Source organism: Pipra filicauda, unplaced genomic scaffold (assembly GCF_003945595.2).
Source record: "Pipra filicauda isolate LSUMZ 115617 unplaced genomic scaffold, ASM394559v2 scaffold360_size730234_pilon, whole genome shotgun sequence".
NCBI lineage: Eukaryota > Metazoa > Chordata > Aves > Passeriformes > Pipridae > Pipra > Pipra filicauda.
Window position 1 is genome coordinate 13095 of NW_024104488.1, and position 20383 is coordinate 33477.

At 51.5% G+C, this 20383-nt stretch overlaps 1 protein-coding gene across 2 annotated transcripts; it reads left to right on the top strand.

Moving 5' to 3' along the window:
* Positions 1 to 3885: 3885 nt before the first annotated feature.
* On the top strand, positions 3886 to 8063 carry LOC114002501. 2 transcript variants are annotated; one of them, XM_039384596.1, is made up of 7 exons: positions 3886 to 4497; positions 4852 to 4923; positions 5550 to 5621; positions 5943 to 6041; positions 6373 to 6480; positions 7118 to 7283; positions 7807 to 8063. In XM_039384596.1, the coding sequence occupies exons 1-7, from the start codon at positions 4401 to 4403 to the stop codon at positions 7991 to 7993; spliced, it is 801 nt and encodes a 266-aa protein (XP_039240530.1). In that variant the 5' UTR covers positions 3886 to 4400; the 3' UTR covers positions 7994 to 8063. The 2 variants fall into 2 exon arrangements, with proteins under 2 accessions (XP_039240530.1, XP_027604311.2); XM_027748510.2 differs by lacking the exon at positions 6373 to 6480.
* The last annotated feature ends 12320 nt before the right edge of the window (positions 8064 to 20383 follow it).

The following is a 20383-nucleotide window of genomic DNA, read 5'->3' on the forward strand; positions in this document are numbered from 1 at the left end:
GCAGGGGAAGGGGCCCCGGCCTTGCCCAAAGGGGGGCCCGAGTCTTTGCTGCTGGTTGGTCCCCTTGTCTCTGGGCAAACTGCACCTCTCTGTGTCTGACAACTGCACCACCAGGCCCTTGGCACTGCACCGCCGACTTTGCAAGAGCGCCTCTTCATCCCTAAGAGAGCCCAACACACGCCTACAGCCCCGGCGCTTCGCCAGGGCACAGGAGGCACTGCGGGGGGACAGCTGAGCCCGTGGCTTCTCACACCAGCGGCAGCCTGGCACTGGGAGTTCCGAGGCCACGCCTTAGACGGCAGTGACCATGGCCCACAAGCTGGGAAGGTCTTGAGGGGCAGAGACTTTCAACGCTTCTCCCCGGGAAGAGTGGCTGATCCTGGGGCTTTTTTCGTCTTTTCCCCTCAAAACCAATATCTTGACAGGGAGTAACACACCTTAGCTCCACCCTCCTGTGGCCTCTGATGTGCAGGGGTGGTTGTGCAGGCATTTTACAGAAACTGCCCTCCGTTTATTCCCCTGCAGAACCAATGTCATAACATCCCAAAAAGGGGCTTCTTATTCACTGTTGTCATAGCTGACATACTCGGACAGATGTTACAATTCCAAGTACTTGGATCCAAAGCTGGCTCAAGTCAGCAAAGGATAAAGTGACAGTGGACACTGCTCAGTTCTTAGGGCAGAGGGAGTGGGAACAGAAAGTGCTCTCCCAAATAAAGAGTTCCACGTTCACTGCTGGTGTTTAATACATCCCTTTGCCTGCAGGAGAGCTTGTTATCTCTTTCCAAGGATGGCATTTCTCCGTTCCAGTCACTGGAAGCCCATGGCTGCCGGAATGCAAATGCTATTGCGACCGCCAAGGGAACTGGGAGCCTCAGTTGCAGTAGAGGGACACCCAGCCTTTTTCCTTTAATGTCGTGGCAGTCCAGTCTGCAATGGATGAATTCCTTGCTGCTGTTGGCTAACCCTTGTGCTGGTACCAAGGTGCCATCCCTTGGATGGAGCAGGCAGGGAGGGATCACAGGCCCACAGTGCTGGCGTTGCTGCAGCTGCCCTGATTGCCTGCCTTGGGTTATTTTTATGAATTACGGCATTGTCATGGTTTGAGATAGCCCCAACATCTAATTCCCTAGCTCCATTCCCCCTCCCACATCTCAACCTAATGTGAGATGGGTTTTTCCAGACAAAACACACCAGACTCCAAAGTGGGGAAAAGGGAATATATTACAATGACTGTACAAATAAATATAACATCACATTATACACATGATCACAAACTATCTCTACCATGACATATAGTATTTACAATGGATCAGATCTCTTCTCCCCTCCAAATAAAAGTCCAGGAGGGAAAGAAGGACAGATCCCTTTCAGTCCTTAAACAGCAGCATCTTCTGAGGCAGCAGGTTTCTTCTTCTCATGCATGCAGCAGCTGATAGCTGGCTTTCTGCCAGCACTCCACGAGGGAGGTATCCAAGCCCCTCTCTCGGCCCCATCGCCTCACAACCGAGGGGTCTTCCGTGGTCTTCGTAACCCCAGACAAGGTCGTATCACCACGTCATATCACGAAGACACAGGGGGGTCTTCGTGACGGTCTGGTATCTCCAGGAGATTCAAGCTCCTTGCAGGGCCTCTGTGCCCTGTCTCTCAGGCTGCCACCGTGGCAGCAGTGCAAGGGGGGGGAAGCCAAGGTCAACTCCCCCTGCATTCCTCTCGGAGCTCTCTAGCTCCTTTCTACAGTGCATGTCGCACTTCAAGGCTCTTTCAAGTAAGAGTCCACCATCTTCCTCCTTCCAGGAGGTCTCAAAGGAGTTTTGGGGATCTGGTATCAGTCTTACCCCCAAGAACTCTGTAGCTCTCAGCTGCTGGCTCTCCTTTCCTCGGCTCTCCTTCCAGGAGTCTCCTCTGGTGCTGCATGTTGCTTCTGCTGCTCCTCCAGTTCAGGTCTTATCTCTGGCTCTCTGCCACCGTTTCTCTGGTCAGTGTCGGCTGCTGCTCTGTGCCCATGGAGAAAACATCTCCCGGCATAACTACAGGCACCTAGCCCAGCTTTATGCTGTTCCAGGTCCCTGCAGCCCCCCAGCCAGGGCTGGGAGGGGGCCAGAGGCCCCAAGGGGCTCAGAGCCCCTTCCTCGTGGCTCTACAACATGGCCACCTCTCCTACAACAACCAAACTACAACTCTTCTTTTCCGGTCTGGTTGTGGTATGTTTACATTTCTGCAGGAGCGTCCATTGGGCAGAATTTCAAAACTTCCAGGGGTTTCCACCCCTTGGGGTCTACCACTTCTCTTAGCTTCTGGGGAAAACAAGGTTCAAACCACTACAACACTCCACCCCTCGCTCCTGCGAAATGTCAACATATCACAACAACTGAAAAAAAAACTCTAATCAACATTCAATCTTCAATAAACTAAAATATAACCAAAATCTCTCTACTACACATCAATATAGCATCATCACAAACTTAACTCTACTCTTAATACTTAACTTACATTACTATAGCCTTACTTACTCTACAATGGTACAGTCTGTGTTTTGTCTGGAAAACTCTTTCTGTTAACACAAGCATCATGGCTCTTATCTCTCTCTCTCGATGGTTCGCAACCATCTCCCTCGATGGTTCGCAACCATCCTCTGCTACCATTTATGTCATGGTTTGAGATAGCCCCAACATCTAATTCCCTAGCTCCATTCCCCCTCCCACATCTCAACCTAATGTGAGATGGGTTTTTCCAGACAAAACACACCAGACTCCAAAGTGGGGAAAAGGGAATATATTACAATGACTGTACAAATAAATATAACATCACATTATACACATGATCACAAACTATCTCTACCATGACATATAGTATTTACAATGATCAGATCTCTTCTCCCCTCCAAATAAAAGTCCAGCAGGGAAAGAAGGACAGATCCCTTTCAGTCCTTAAACAGCAGCATCTTCTGAGGCAGCAGGTTTCTTCTTCTCATGCATGCAGCAGCTGATAGCTGGCTTTCTGCCAGCACTCCACGAGGGAGGTATCCAAGCCCCTCTCTCGGCCCCATCGCCTCACAACCGAGGGGTCTTCCGTGGGCTTCGTAACCCCAGACAAGGTCGTTTCACCACGTCATATCACGAAGACACAGGGGGGCCTTCGTGACGGTCTGGTATCTCTTGCAGGGCCTCTGTGCCCTGTCTCTCAGGCTGCCACCGTGGCAGCAGTGCAAGGGGGGGGAAGCCAAGGTCAACTCCCCCTGCATTCCTCTCGGAGCTCTCTAGCTCCTTTCTACAGTGCATGTCGCACTTCAAGGCTCTTTCCAGTAAGAGTCCATCATCTTCCTCCTTCCAGGAGGTCTCAAAGGAGTTTTGGGGATCTGGTATCAGTCTTACCCCCAAGAACTCTGTAGCTCTCAGCTGCTGGCTCTCCTTTCCTCGACTCTCCTTCCAGGAGTCTCCTCTGCAGTGCTGCATGTTGCTTCTCTGCTCCTTCAGTTCAGGTCCTTATCTCTGGCTCTCTGCCACCGTTTCTCTGGTCAGCGTCGGCTGCTGCTCTGTGCCCATGGAGAAAACATCTCCCGGCATACTACAGGCACCTAGCCCAGCTTTATGCTGTTCCAGGTCCCTGCAGCCCCCCAGCCAGGGGCTGGGAGGGGGCCAGAGGGCCCAAGGGGCTCAGAGCCCCTTCCTCGTGGCTCTACAACATGGCCACCTCTCCTACAACAACCAAACTACAACTCTTCTTTTCCGGTCTGGTTGTGGTATGTTTACATTTCTGCAGGAGCGTCCATTGGGCAGAATTTCAAAACTTCCAGGGGTTTCCACCCCTTGGGGTCTACCACTTCTCTTAGCCTCTGGGGAAAACAAGGTTCAAACCACTACAGGCATCAAGTCCTTCCCTGTTTCAATATGGGCCACCCCCCAGCCCTGAGTGCACAGCACACACTCGGTGTCGGCGTGGCGGGGGAAGAGCTGGCAGGTGCTGCCGGCAAGAGCGGGAATCACCGACAGGAGGTGAATGTTGGAGCTGGCATTGAGATTGCAGTAGAGCCATGAAACGTCTCACTTGTGCAATGTCATACAAATCAGTTCTCAGGCCAACAAGTCGACTGGACAGAGCTGTGTGGCGGGATGTGCTCCCCTGGCTGGGAGGGCAGCTCCTGAGATCCATCCCCACACGATCTCACCCAGACCGTGAGGTCACAGCGGGGCTGTGAGTTCACAGAGCCCCGTGGTCCCACAGCACCATAATGACCAACTACTCAGTCCCTGACCACAACTGCTGTGGCAGCGGCGGCCCATCTGGTGACATTTGAACTGAGATTACTGGACAGCAATTACAGGACAGCGGTGTCAGCACAGGGGTGTCAGGACAGCGGCGGCAGCAGTAGCTGCCGGACGGTGTGAGGGCGAGGGGCCATGGCCCTTGCTCTCCGCCTCTTCCTCCTCCTCCTCCTGGCAGTGGCCCTGCACGCCAGGGCTGCCCAGGCTGCTCCGGTGCCAGCGCGGGGAGCAGGTGAGCCGGCGGCCTGGGGCACCTTTCCCGGCCAGCGGGCTCTTCTCCCCGGGAAGTGTCTGGGATGGTTTTCCCCAGGGCTTTAGCCAGGGTTTCCTGGGTGCGGAGAGAGCCCCAAAGGGCCCTTGGCTGCTCCAGCCGCTCCCCCAGGGATGTTGCACAGGGCCTGGAACGAGTGTGCAGAGCGGCCAGGAGCCAGCCCAGAGCTGCCCAGGCCCCTCTGCAGCTCTGGCCATGTCCATTGACATCTGGCCCCCACGGGGACCCCCGAGCCCCTGCAGTGCCACAGTTCTCTGAGGCAGGAGGGGATCCCAGCATGCCATGGAAACAGTTCCCATCTCTGTTTGCTTCTAGATGGGGATCGTGACTTTGATTATCTAGAAATTCTTGTGGATGATGCTTTGAAGTTCCTGGAGCAACCTGGAGGCAAGTTCTCAGTGTCCCTTTCCTGACAAAATAATCCCTTTCAATGTGGCAAGAGCTCATTCATGTGCCATTTTCCTTAAGACCCTCTCAAGGTTGCTGGACTGTGGCAATCTTGGTCTGCTCCTTGCTCAGGCCCAAGAGGGATCCCACCGGATCCCTGTCAGGGGGAGGAGAAAGGAGCATTTAACTTTTAATCTTCTTTCCATGCACATACCAGTTGTTCCCTCCGTGGCTGCTGTGCAGATACGGAGAAGGGCAGAGAGGGAAGGGGCCAGGCCCAGGGCTGTGCCCGGGGGGCTGTGCCTGGCGCGGCTCCTTTGCCGGCCCCTCGGAGCCGGAGGTGCTCCCGCTGCGGCTGCCAAGCCATGGCCCTCACTGGGGCTGAGTTTGGAGCTGGGGCAGCTCCAGGGAGTCCCTGGTGCCCTGACAGCTCTGCGTGGGGTTCCTTTGGTGCCAGCGAGGGGCCACTGCTGGCCTGTGGGAGCTCTGCCCCTGCTCCTGAGGGGAGGGCAGAGATGAGGGCCCTGCAGGGATCCCGTTGCCCAGTTGCACTCCCTGCCCCTCCGGCCTGACGGAGAGTCTGGAACTGGGTCACGGGAGCTCTTCTGTCCTGCCCTTCTTTGCAGCCAAGCCTGGGGGTGACGGTGATCAGGAACCCGGAGTGGGGCCCAGGACTGAGCCTCCGGAAGGTCGTGTGGGTACGTTGTGGCTTTTCCCCCTGGGAGAGCTGCCAGCTCAGAGCCCAAAGCTGGGCCAGCCGGGCGCCTCTGCAGGGGCCTGGACAGAGACCTGCCCGTGTGTGCCCTGTCCCTGCGGGATCCCCTCACCCCCACTGTACCTCAGGGCTGCCCGTGCAGAGCCCCAGGGATGACACAAGTGTCTCTGCCTGTTGAGTTACAGGGGTGTCTGAAGGGAGGACTTTTCCTGGTACTGAGCTGGATGCTGCATGTCCCTGCTGACCTCACAGGCTGACCACTGGTTTTCTGTAATCCGTTCATGTCAAACTACTTCCTATTCAGGTCCTCCAAGAGGCAAGAACCCAGCTGAAGAGAAAAAGTCTCAGGAGTCACTCGAAGCCCTAAGACAAATCCTGAAGGAAATGCTGCAGAAACAGAGAGGTGGGTCTGTTTCCTCAGCCTGAGCCGTGAGACCCATCAGCCGGGGGCTTTAGATCCACGTGTGGACAGGCAGTGGCTGCACAGCGGGAAGGGATCCATCGCAGCCTCGCTGCCCCGCTGCTGCTTTCCCGCCTTGCGGGGCTGTTTCCCCGCCTGGCCTGGCTGCAGCTTCTCCCCGGCCTCTGCAGGAAGGCCTTGAGCATCCCCTGACCCCGTGCCCCAAATGCACCACGGGCCCTGCAGACCAGGAGATCCCTTGTATCGTGAAGATGCCACCTCCTTAACGGAGAATGGTCCCATCTGATCCAGGTGTCCCTCTTGCTTTCCCCAGAGATGGACCAAGAGGCTGTTCACAAGTTAATGTTCCCTGAAGGAAGCAGTGGCTCCGTGCCAGGCTCTGCTGCGGGCAGGGAGGCGATGCCAGGCACGGGCACACGGGGTAATTGCTGTGGCGTGGTCATCGGTGTCGGCCATCGGGGTGGCTGTGTGGCAGCAGCTCTTCCCCCAGTGCCCGCTCGGGCCCGTCATAGCAGCAGCCAAAGCTGAAAGCACGACGGGTTGGAGGCATCTGGAGCATGTTCTGCAGCCCCTGGGAAATGGGACTCTGGCCCCAAGGTCCCTCCCGCTGCAGCTGCTCCCAGAGCTGGCCCTGATTCTCGAGAGGCCCAAGGCACCAGAGCAGCCCAGAGCGGGATCCCTCCCGCAAGCCGAGGGCCGGAGCGCTCCCTGGCTCCCACCCTGGGCAGGGGCTCACGTGTCTCCTGAGAGGGCCTGACTTCGTCCTCTTGGGCTGTGGGAGCTGTCCCAGGGCAGGGAAGGATGAGGCTGGCACTGCCTGCTGCAGGGATGGGTTGTGTGCGTGTCCCTCAAAGGAGCGACTGCTCAAGCAGCTCCGCTCCCCCCGGGCTCTCCTCCCGGCCTTCTGGGTTTGCTTTGGTGGGACAGCCTGTCCCCAGGGCTGGGAGCCTCCAGGCGCCTGCACTGAGGGAAACAGAGAATGTCCTGGCTGTGTCCAACGTGCTGTCGGCTTAGCAGGGGTGCCCAGGATGGGCTAACGCTCCAAATTGCTCCCACAGATGCAGCTGGTGCCACAATAAATGCTCCCAAGATCCAGGAGAGCATTGGTAGAGGTTTCTGTTCAGGAGCGCGATGTTTAGCTGTGATAATGGCAAGTGTGTTGGGCTGGCAGCTTGTCATCATGTTGTGCTGTGCTGGAATCTGGTACTGGTGGGAAAGAAAACGGTGAGTTGTTTGTTGATCTCCCCCTCAAACAGCTTCTTTTGAAGGCAGCTCCTAGCCATGGAACATTCCCAGCCTGGCTGCTGTGGAGCGGCCAGTTAGTCCTTGGCCAAAGAACTCTGCTGAGGATTCTGCTGCTGTCCTGTGCTGTCCTGGCCTCTCAGCTGCTGGGCCCCTCCTGGGGAGCCCGCTGGGACTGGAGCCAGTGCTGGCTCCAAGTGAGCCTGCCTGGCCAAGAGCAGCCCCAGCAGGACGGGCAGAGGCAAAGCAAGGTGGGGAGGTGAAGGAGCGGGGACGAGATTGCCCTTGGAAGGCAGACGTGCCCTGGCGCCCGCTCCTGCCCAGGGCCCCTGCCCAGAGCCATCCCCCTGCTCGCTGGGGCCTTGAGGGGCAGGTGTCCACCGGGGCCAAGGTGTGCCAGCAGCTCCCCCGTGCTGCTGAGCCTTGCCAGCTCTGGGCCCTGCTGGGCAGCAGAGTCCCTGTGTGCCCCCTGCAGCTGGGCCTCAGCCACCTCCTCTCTCCACAGGCTCCTCTCTGCTCCTGCTCCAGCCCAGCAAAACACCTCGGTTAGGAGGAAGCAGATCTTCCATCTCAGCTCTCCCAGCCTATACCCGGCTATGCTGCCGCAGCTGCAGAACCTCCAGGTCCAGGAGCCACCCAAACGAGCCCCTCTGCCCCTGAGCCCCCTGGTCCTGCACTCCAACCAGGTCTGAATGTGGGCCCCCCACCAGGGTAGGGGTTGGCCCACCTCTTATGTACAAATAAAGAGAGTTTGAGCCCTCACCAAGTGTCCGGGTGGTCCCACCAGCAAAGCCCCAAGGCCCCAGCCCTGGCTGAGCTCCGTGCCCGGGCGCAGCCGTGGATGCCCACGGTGTGGGCAGGCAGGAGCCAGGCTGGGGCTCATGTGTCCAGCAGCAACCAGCTACAATCTTTGTTTTTCATGGACATGGCAACATTAAAAAGTATTTTTCATAGGAAAAAAAACCCCAAACGAATTACTGTCCCTCTTTTCCCCAACAGTTCTTTGTTTCTCAAACTCTTTTTACAATTCTGGAAAATGAAGAACTTTCTGACATTTCTGCAATAATACATGAAATTGCATTTAATTGTTAATCTTTACTCTAGAAAGCACTAGTGAGGACCAGGTTGGTGGTGAGCCTCTTTTTCTGTAGGAGTTTTGTACCTCATCAGAACCAAACAACCTAAAATCTTTCTCCAGATATTTTTCAGGATTTCTGACAAGCTCACCTCTCAGCCTCCAAAGGCAAGCTTTGAGCACAGTGGGCTGTGGGAAGCTCTTGAAGTCACAATCTTTGTTCGCTGCTGGAAGAACACCCTCTCTTCTAGAGCAGGGGATTGCTCTCAGCTCCCTGCCACCCCCTTCCCTCCCAGCCTGTCCCAAGTGGTCCCCACTCCTCCAGCTCTCGTGGTCCCTGGCTCTCATTCCTGTGGAACTACTGGAGAACACATCACCTCTGCAAAACCAGCTCAGCAGGATTTAAGCTTTATCCCCCTGTTTACATTAGCTTGTTGGCTTCTCTAAACACAAGTTTAGCTTTTGAATGACAAATTTCACCTGGCAGAAGAACTGATGCTCTGTTTCTCATGTAGGCTAAACTCCCACTGACTTAATAGATGTCTGGCCAGTTTAAGGGCTGGAAAACCATTTAATGGAGCCATTTAATACTAAAATGGCCCAATATATGTATGAAAAGGAGCTTGTTTAAATGTTGGAGCCCATTAGAGCATGCCTTTAATTAGTCAGTGGCACATCCTTCTCCCTCCCACCTCTCCCCCCATGAATGCCCAACAGCATGTTTGACAGTTTTCCCAGAAATTGAACTGCCCCATTTTACTCTGGGTAAAAAAAAATAAAGTAAAATTAAATGTTCTATGTTCTCATCATCATCAGAATGAGCTGCTTAATAAATTATATTAACAACTCAGACTGTGGAGCTACTTCCTCAGACTGCAACACTGGCTTTACCGTGCCTTGAAAGAGTGGAAGTGCTACAATCTTTAAAATCAGTTGGACACAATCGTAGCTCTGGAGTTAAGCACAGCAGTAAAAGAACTTTAGGGGTCAGGCCTAAACTGCCCCCAGTGTCTGTCTGGAGTAAACTGCCCCAAGCCATCTCCCCCCTGCAGGCTGGAAAGGGGCTCTGACTGCAGGACACCCATCACTCTCAGGACTAACACTACTATCCTGCATTAGGATTGGCTTTGGATGGAGACCAGAAATAATATCTGGCAAAAGGGAAACAAGATAGAAAGGTCCCGGGCAGGCTGGACAAGGTCAGGACAGAGGGCACCCATAAGGGCTGCCCACCCCCAGAGCTCTTTGGAGCTCACTGTGCTCAGGGCTGGAGTGAGTCGATAGCTCAAGATTTCTTCTGAAACTGCACCAGTGAACACAATAAAATAAAGCAAATGCTGTTCAGCTCTCAGGAACAAGTCAAACCCAGCCAGCCTGTAGCCTTGCTGCTCTGCCACCGTCCTGCTTCATCCCAGCTGCACCCACTGTGCTCTAAATTTAGAGTAAACTGCCCTTACCTTCTGTCGGGTGTGTTGGGGTCACGAGAGCAAAGCTCTCAGAAGAGAATCAGTGTCAGCAGACAGCGCTCATGGAGCAAACAGAGACCTGGGCCTGCAAGATAACCTTCAGATATTTTGGGACTACACACTTGCAGCCCTGAGGGCAGGAAGAGAAGCCCAGGGACATGCTGTCTCTTGTTTTATCAAAATGCTTCGGATGGGGATGAGGAAACCACAGTCTTTATAGCTAAAGCTCCCCTGCCCTTTGAGGACAGGAGCTTTCTCTTTGTTCTTCTGGCATTTGCCTTACACTGAAAAAGACCAGAGGCATCTTCAGTAACTGAGCTGCGGGGTACAGAAATATCTGTGTTAACTTCTCAGCTATGCCCTCACCAATGCCCATGCACAGTTCCAGCTTTGCCTACCTGACCAAAAGAGGTTGTGTGCTTTAGGAAACTACATGATAATAAGTTTTTTTCTTTTTTTTCCTTAATTAATTTTTAGCAATTCTAAAAGGGAAATTAATATTTTAAAGTTAAAAGCCTGTGACAGAGATCAGAAAATCTCCCCTGACGTACAAAACCAGAAGTGGCCTCAGGTTGTGCCAAGAAAGGTTTAGATTGGGCATGAGGAAGATTTTTTTCACAGAAAGGGCTGTCCAGCCCTGGCACAGGCTGTCCAGGGCAGTGGAGGAATCACCATCCCTGAAGTATTCAAAAGACGTAGATGTGGCACCTGGAGACCTGGTTTAGTGGTGAACATGGTGATGGTGCTGTGTTGACAGCTGGACTGAGTGAGCTGAAAGGGATTTTCCAACCTCAACAATTCTGTGATTCTGATTATGAGGAAACAAGCAAAATGCCAAGATAACAAGAATTTTCTGTAGAAAATGTTTCCCCTTGTTTCCTAAAAGCTGAATCATTCCCTAAACCACACAAAACCAAACAAGAAAACAGCCTCCTGACCTTCTCTCCCAGCAGCAGGACCTGCTGAGCTCCAAGATCCCTCTTTGTCCTTCAGAGCATCCCCCAGCCTGGATCTCCCCCCACTTTGCATCTCCAACACTCATTGGACTCGGAGGTCCTGTGTGAGTCATGAAAACAAACACAAAGGTGCCTGCAACATATTCTGTGCAAGTGCTGATGGTGTAGCAGCAGTTACTGAGGACACAAGTCAGGGGACATTTCATGCTCGTCCTTACAGCTGCTGCACCTTGGCCACTCCTCCTGAGCCTCCTGCTCTCAGAAAGCAGCACCAGTGTTCCAGAAACAGAAATATAGGGAATGCAATGTGGCATGAAAGGGGAAACAGAGGTCAGCTTTTCAGTGCTGCATACCTCTGCCTTAAATTCCTCACATATTACTTTTGCTTAAAAACCCTTCCAAGTTTTTTCCCACTTGGAGGTAATAGAACAAAACTAGATGCAACACCTCAGATGGGACAGGGAAAAAAACCAACCACGTTGCCCCCACAAAGAACAAACAAAATGCTGTTGCTGATGAACTTGGGAAGGACTGCAAGGTTCAGATTTCCTGCCAGAGTTTCATGTTGCTCATCCTGCCAAAGTATTTCTTTAATAAAAAACAAACCCAGGCACTCTGATAAAAACCTGGTTTCAGTTGTGACCAAGGTAAATGCAGACGTGGAACAGAAAACAGTGTTATAGTTGGACTCAGCCTTGTAGCCAAATCACCTGAAAGCAAATCCCTTGCAGTTATTGTAGGCACTTGAAAATGTGTCTGTTAAGTTTGAAATGAATAATGAAAAATGTCTCTTTTCCTAAAAGGACAGTTATATTGTTGTGTAATAAAGAGCAGATGTCAAAAAGGATTTCAAAGACCTGAAAAAAAACCTTAGCAAAATGTCACCGGGGCTGCTCTTGCTAACTTTGCCAGAGCTGCTCCAGCCTCCCTTGCAAACATGACACTACATGTGTTGTCACTTCACTTTAATTTGGGAGCACAGTCCCATGGGAGCTCTGTCCTGTGCAGCCAGTCCAGCCCAGGCATGTCCTGAGCAGGGAATCTCTTCCCAGCAGCAGGGAATCTCTTCCCAGCAGCAGGGAATTTCCTTAGTGCACTGGCAGCAAAGGGCCAGTCCCTCTGAGGGGGACTGGCAGGCCAGATGTGCAGGGAAGCTCAGCCCAAAGTGTGGAGAGTGAGGCCCAGCAGAGCCCGGGGGATGCAGGGCAGGGATGGGGGCAGTGGCTGTCTGGCTGCCCCAGCTCTGCTCCTCCTCATCCTCCCCCTCCAGGGGCCAGGGCAGGAGCCAGGACTCTCCCAGGAAGAGCCCAGGGCTAGATCCTCAGCGGATATATCCCAGCAGGCTGGATTTGGCTCCAGGGAGTGTCCAGTTCACACTGCTGAGCAACCAGCTTGTTTCTGAAAGTTTAAACCACAAAGCTGAGTTCAAGTTTCATGAACAATTTTATTAGAGGGCAGAACTGCAGCCAACTGTTTATCTGGTGTCTGGCCTAAGTGCTGATAAAGACTTGGCTGAAATTTCTATAATCTGCCATTAATAAATGCAATTTATGACAGTCTCAAGGAAAGACATGACCATTGCTGGCTCCGCTAATGAGGCACTCGGCGGAGGCCAGGGATTTAGTCTGTACAGAGACAGGACTTAATTCATTTCTTGTCCCTAAATGCTTGTGATTTAGGTCAGGCCCAAGACAAAAGACGATGTAAATCTAAAGGCTCCACAGCCAGGCTTTGCTAATATGAGCTCAGTTGCTTTAATACAACCCAGTACCCTACTTTATAATCCCAGGGACCCATCTAAAGGCAACTTTGGCTGCAGTAACCACTCTCCAGTCAGAGTGATAAGCCCTGAACCTGACATGATGGATGTACAAGCTTCACTTTACACACTAGAAGTGCAGCAGGACCAAGCACAGCTCATAAACACCGTCCAGGACTGGAGGCACTGAGATCAGAGGCAGAGAAAACCTATTACACCGGGTAGTCCGGGACCCTGCTCTGCTCTCCCCCCACTCCTTTTTTTTTGGCTGCCTTTTGGTACCTTGTGAGCTGGCACAGACTGTTCTTGTCTTTGCCCAAAGCTCAGCCCAGTCCAGTCCTCAGCTCCAGATGGGGGGCTTGATGCTGAGCACCCCACTGCAGACTCTGCAAGGACAAACAGCACATGCCAGCTGACAAAAAACAAATACACAGCAGGAACTTCGGTCTCCATTCGTCATGCCTCATCTGAACAGAATTAATTCAAGGAAATCAGTTTATTTGACAAATTCTGTCATATTTAAACCCAGCTTAACATAAAGGTGATGCCCAGGCACAGGTTGCCCAGAGAAGCTGTGGCTGCCCCAGCCCTGGAAGTGTCCAAGGTCAGGTTGGACAGGGCTTGGAGCAACCTGGGCTAGTGGAAGGTGTCCCTGCCCAGGGCAGGGGGTGGCACTGGATGGGCTTTAAGGTCACTTCCAACCCAACCCAATCTGTGACTCTATATTCTGTTGCTTATAATAGATTTAAAAATTACACTTACCGTTAATGGAATGTACACAAACCTGATCCTTACAGAAGCTCTGCATATTTAAAGGAACCCATATTTAAATGTACATACACTTTATAATTCCAATTCAAGCTCTGAAAAATTCCAAGGCCCTCTCTGCAAGCCAAGGGACATTTCTTTTCAAGATCTGTGATGAATGAGATCCAGACCCAGGACTGTTTCATAAAGTATCATCCACGCCAAAATCTTCATCCAAAGAAAAATTCCAGGAACAATTATGAGCATTCTAAATATCAAAGACCTAGTTCTGCTTTATTCAAAGCAAAATAGAAAATTATAAATGCATGGATAAATCACTTTAAAAGTACCTGTCAGAAGATATTAGAAGGTAGGCATCTAAAATAATTTCTAAAATATTACTAAATGAGTGATTTTGGGATTATCTTTTCAGTGTTCAATAAAACCTCACTGTGATTTAGTGCTAAAAGATCCCAATGTGTTTACTCATTTTAACATGGAATTTAATCATTGGAGTTTAATTCCTCTACATAATCTGACCCTGAAAGAGGGTGAAATTCAAAGGGGACAGTGCAAACAACAGCAAACGCTGCAGGATTTCACTGAAAAACATCTTAAAACTCATCTGGGCTCTTTCCTCTCTCTATCCCCACCTCTTTTGAACTTCTCCAACACTCCCAACCAGACAGAACAAAAATTCTTGGCATCAGAGGTTACACCACTGCTCAAATTTGGCTCCAGGTATGAAGTTGTCCAGAACAAACTTTTTCTGACAGCTCTTGCCAAAAGACCCAGTTTAAGTGCCCTGCCTGGTCTGTCCACCCTGCCCCTAAATCCCTTCAGGTGCTGGGATCCCTGTGGGGTGCAGCTCAAGTCCAACCATCCCCAAGGTGCAGCTGTACCACTGCTGATCTCCCAGGGGACCCGAGAGCAGGGCAGAGCTGAGCTCTGTCGGAGCCTGGAGACCGTGGCAGAGCCAGGGGAGCAGTGCTGGAGATGGACCCTGATGACAGCCACTAGTGAGAGATGGATTTGGCCTCTTCTGAACCCCAGAGAGAACCTGAGTGTGCAGGGAGTGACAGATCCCACCTGCTGCATCTGCTGCGTTCCAAGGAACGGTGCTGCTGCCCCGGGGTTCCTGCCAGACACCTCGGCCCCTTACCACTGCCATGCAGGAAAAACATCCCGTCTTCAGGAGAGCCCTGAAGACTCTCCTTGATTGGGCTCTGGATCCCTCAGGTACTGAGGAGTGACCAGGGCAACTCCCAGTGGCATCCCAAGCAGAACAGCCCAACTCAACTGTGCTAAAAAAAATCCTCAGCTGAACTTTGATGTACCTAAACCCATTTTTGTTAACCCTGAGGAACGGAGATCTTGATGAAAAGACAGCAAACTGGCACAGGTTTCACAGAGAGGTTGTGCACTCCCCATCCCTGGAAGTGTCCAAGGCCAGGTTGGAGTAACCTGGTGTAGTGTCCCTGCCCATGGCAGGGGGTGAAATGAGAGGAGCTTTAAGGTTCCTTCCAACCCAAACCAGTCTGTGATTCTGTGAAACATCACAGTGCTGAGCCAGAGACTCAGTGACAGTGTCTGTTTAAAGAACACAGACATAGGATGAGACTCAGGTGACCCACAATGCTCACACATCAAATCACTAAAACACTTTATAGCAGCACTATGCTTAAAAAAACATTTCCCAGCTTCAGCAGTGAAGACATTTCTAATGAACACTGCTTGCAACCAACAGGGTTATTAAATTTACTTTCTAAGTTCCTGTCACATGTGGCACAGGTGACTTTCATTCCCTGGCAGCCCTTGGTAACATGCAGGAGATAAAAATCAGAAGAGAATTACATATTTCCTTGACTCAGAGAGGAATCAGGAACACGTTGGGTTACACAGAAGGGAGCTCACCATGAAGAATGGAAGAATGGAAACTGCTTTGACAGAGAACATAAAGGGAAAGAGCCTCTGAGACCCCAAACCAGCCCTCCCTGGACCCTGCACGCTCCGGGCTCCCTGGGAGTGTTATGACCCACCCCAGAAGGGGAGGGTAACCCAGGTTTTTGTTAATAAATCCCTTGGGGTGGGTTAAAGTGAAAGGACACTGAATAATTGGTGTTTGTAAACATATATATGTAGGGTTTATTTCAGAATAAGGTAATAAGGTCTCAAAGGTAAACAGGTATGTTGCTGGTTTGGGTGTTATCATCTATAGGAATACAACAATATTAGAGTATCTATAGCAATATAGCAATATTGGAGCATAAAAATAACACTTAAGAAAATGTATAAGGGAGAGAAAGGGAAAGAAAGGATAAGAGTGGAAAGATATATATATATATATATAGATATATAGATATATAGATATATATATGGACCCACTGGATCCAGCAAGGAAACTTGGTAGTTGCAGCCTCCATGTCTGTTGGTTGAAGGGGTGGTCCTGCTCCGCTGGGGCTGGGGGAAGCCCCCACAAAACTCAAAGATTTCATAAGGAGTAATTGTACACTTCCAGCTCAGGTGGGAATGCCTTGGACCTCCCCTGGGGTGGGGAGTTTTACCACCATGGATCACGGGGAGTTTTATCACAGATCATGCCATGGGACACGTCACAAGTTTTCTTTCCGTGCTCCCCAGAGGGGTTTTACAGCAGAGGCACCATGTAAGGGAGGACACTGGCATGATAAGAAGGATTTGCCTCTTCCCTTATCTGGCAATGCAGTGCAGAGCTTCAGGTGTGTGTCTGCACGGGATGGTTGGACAATGGCACCCACTCATCTGAGCTGAAGGTCCTTTCCCAGTGGGCATATTCAGGGAAGGAGGGGGGCTCTGCTGGGTGAGCAGCTGTCTCTTTGCAGTTTGCAGAAGTCTTTTGGTGATCTTCCAATGTTTAAGCCATTAACCATTTCAGTCCCTGACTGAGCTGCACCCCGGGATGACTGAGGGTGTCCCTTGTCCCCTTTGCTCTGCTCCAGGGTGGCACATCAGCATTTTCCAGCTCATCCACTAAACTGAGCTGACCCGGGCCATTTGCCTGTTTGCTTTTGTGGGGTGATTTCACAGAATCAGAGAATCAGCCGGGTTGGAAAAGACCTCTGAGATCATCAAGTCCAACCCCGGATCCAACCCCGCCGTGGTTCCCAGCCCATGGCACTGATGCCACATCCAGTCCCACCTTAAACACCTCCAAGGATGGTGACTCCACCCCCTCCCTGCCCAGCCCATTCCAATGCCTGATTACTCTCTCGGGAAAAAATTTCTTCCCAATATCCAACCTAAACCTCCCCTGGCACAGCTGAAGACCCAGCCCTCTTGTCCTACTGCTGGTTCCTGGGAGCAGAGCCTGACCCCCCCCTGGCTCCCCCCTCCTGTCAGGGAGTTGCAGAGAGTGAGGAGGTCTCCCCTGAGCCTCCTCTTCTCCAGGCTGAGCCCCCCCAGCTCCCTCAGCCTCTCCTCACAGCACTTGTGCTCCAGTCCCTTCCCCAGCCTCACTGCTCTTCTCTGCCCCTGCTCCAGCCCCTCCAGGGCCTTCATGAGCTGAGGGGCCCAATTTAATTGTTTTTCTTCTAATTTCGTGACCATATGCAGAACCTGTTGAACACACGCTTAAGGCTGTTTTCATCCCAGATTTAACTGGAGTTTGCTGTGCTTAAGTTGACTCCCCTTGCATTAGCTGTAAGAGCAGAGACAGCCCTGAACATTATTCAGGCTGCACAGAGATTGCAGTAGCAGCTGGGGAGCCGTGCTGGCTCGGGCTGTCAGCAGCATCCCCAGAGAGAGGAGCCAGCCCAAGTTCCAAACACCAATAACTATTTGTATGTGCAGACAGACTCAGGAGGTACAGCCCGAGGTGAGTGCAGCCCTCAGCAAAAATCACCTGCTTTGGCACAGATGAGGGTTTGCTGCAGTCCTATAGTAAGTTTTAAAGACAAACCCAAATGCTCCCTTAATAACATGAACACAAAACAATTTACATTTATCATTGCTTCTGTAATTAATTTGGGCTCCAGCTGTATCAAAGTGATAAAGCTCTCTAGATTGCCATGCACAAACAGCCATCAACTCCCCATTCCTGACATTCCGGTTTTCCACCCCGAGCTCCTCCTGTTTTTACCAGAAGCTTTAGGGCCATAAATCTCAGGTATCCATCAGTCAAAACTATGTTTCCCATCTGGCTCTTTTGGTCAAACTCAAGCCCCAGGAGACCTTTGCACCAACACAAGTCTCAAAACACCAGAAAACTTGCTCAATGCACAAGAGAGGAAATCACCACAATTATAACAACAGAAATTAATAAAGCTATTGTGCCTTTGTCAGTGAAACAGTGCTTGCTGGCAGCATTCAGCATGGACAGCTGCATGGACATCTTCTGACTAAAGCACAGAAGTGCTTCCCAGGAGTGAAAACTGTGCCAGTTTTTATCTTCCAGGTACAGACCCTGCCAGTGGGGTTGATGGGGGCTCAAACATTTGCACTGACAGTTCTGTTTTCACTCTTTTTCAAGTTCCACGAGGTTCATTCCAACTGCAGTATTAATAAAACAATACCAAATTTTCCACATCCAAGGGGATTTGGGCCGGGCTGTTTATGGGGAGCAGACACCAGCACTCATCAGGGAGGGAGCTGCTGAAAAGCAGCGAGAGGTGCTGCAGATAAAAGCACGTGGGGATTGACACTGCATAGGAGCTGAGTGATGGATACTTCCATCTGTTCCATCTCTTCATGGCTTTAGCACCACTTTACCAAAGCTGATTCACTCTGACACACCTCAGTGATTGACAGGGACTTCACAGAGCCAGTTCTGTAACTTAACCCAGCAAAGTCCTCTCCAATCTGCAGGGTGAGATGCACCAGGTACAAGAAATCAACAGCTCTTGGATGAAACACATTTCTCTGATTCAGGAGGGACGACTTCCCAATGCAGTAAGTTCATGATGCAATGGGAATGAGCTGTGGGATTTAACACAAGAGTAATTACTACTCTAATCAGGTATTCCTCAAGGTTGCAGCAGCTCTGTGAATGTAATCACAGTACTTACAAGTCTACACATTTGTACTGCACACAGAGCTTGAATTCCTGCTCCACCCTGGGACTGGGCCACAGCCAACACTCAGATCAGTGACAGAAGCAGCAAATTCCACCCAGTTATCCTGGAGCATCTCCATATTCTCCTGTTTGGATCTGACTACAGAGAACAATGGTTTTATGGACTGCCTGCTTTTGAAGTGCTTCTGAGATGAAGATAGAAGAAGAATTGTGCCCTCCTGCCTGTCTTCCCAGGGGAAGAGAAGCTCTGCCTCCCACACCAGCCCCGCACACGAGTCCCTTGGTGGCCTCCTCGTCCTGCCATGGCCAGAGCACTGGAGCAGCATGAGATCATCAGCCCAGCTCTGCCAGCACCAGTCTGCACTGCTGACAATCCCAAATGGAGAAAGGCAGGTGTACTTCCCATCCCACCAGCTGCCCTCTGCCTCCCCTGGAGCTGCTCACAGGACGTGTTGGGATCAGGATACCTTGGACAGGTCCTGTCTGAGCGCTCCAGAGGAAAGGCCAAAGCTTAACAAGCCCATAGGAGAGTGGAAAAATAAATGTGAGCCCGAGCCTGACAGGTCACAGAATCCCATAATATGCAGAGTTGGAAGGGACACACAGGGATCATCCAGTCCAACTCGTGGCCCTGCACAGACACCCTGTCCCTGAGAGTGTTGTCTCTGAGCTCTGGCAGCCTTGGGGCTGTGCCCACTGCCCTGGGGAGCCTGGGCAGTGCCCAACCAGCCTCTGGGGGAAGAACCTTTTGCTGAGATCCAACCTGAGCCTGCCCTGACACAGCTCCAGCCATTCCCTGGCTGCTGTCTCTGGTCACAGAGCAGAGATTGGAGCTGCCCATCCTGAGGAGGCTCCAGAGGTCTCCCCTCAGGCTCCTCCTGTCCAGCTGAACAGACCAAGTGCCCTCAGTCACTCCTCGTGTGGTTTCCCATCGAGACCCTTCACCCAGCCAGTGCTCAGCTCTGAATATTTTGGGGTCTTCCAGTGTTGCTCTGCTTTCCTCCAGGCCCTGAGCAATGAGCTCGGGTGTCACCGTCACCTGGACAAGGGCAGCACAGCTCCAGCAGAACCTCAGCACATGCCAGCCCTGGGGATGGTTACAGGGCAAAATAAACAAACCCATCTTACCCAAGATGAGGCAACAGAAACACAACCCCTGCCCTTTGCATTTTGCACGTGCAGTGATTAATTCCCCCAGTAATAATGAGGCAGTGGCCTCTAGTGGTTAAAGGCCCAGCAGGCCCCTCTGCAGGGAACTCCTGGTGGCCTTTGGCTTCTCCCCTCAGGGCAGTTCATAAAGCTACTGAGGGGCTTGTCATGCACTAAATAAGCCCAGGGTGCTCAAATGTTTTCAGAAACCTGGGCCCCAGTCAGCACACACTGATGCCCCACTTGTAAGGTTAGGACCTTTTATTTCCTTAAGAAGTCACAAAGACACAGAGACAGCTCCCAGTGTTATCAGAGCACTGCTATAAGGACAGAACAGGCAGGATATGGAAAAGGCCATGGACAACCCTTCACCTCACGGAGAAGCTGCTGGGAGAGGCTCATAATGTGGAATATTCTAGCTCTGCTTCCCAAATTTCTCTTTAATTTAAAGGACATCAAGCTACTCCCTCTGAAGACTCCTGAAATCAGCTCAAATCATGCCCATCCTAAAACAAAGGGGGTCCAGGGGATCCAGCACATCCTAGGATCATAAATGTGGAGTACTCTGAGACTCCACGGAACATCAGTGCTCTGTTTTATACAAAATTACTGTTTTATCAATGTCTTTGGGCTGGAGTGGTAAACAAAGGAAGAGTTTTTTGGTTCCACATGCAAATCACACTGTTCTTTCAGCTGAAAACTATTCATTGAACAATTTATTGGACTAGCTCTGAACACCTTAATCAAGAGTGCCAAAGCCAAGAAAGGTCTGTGAGACTCGAGCTCTGCTGTCAGTTCAGACCAGAGTACAGGTGCACTGCAAATCTTCACTGTGAGTGAGCGAAGCTTTCTGTCTTTTCCCCAGAAAAGGGACAGTCCA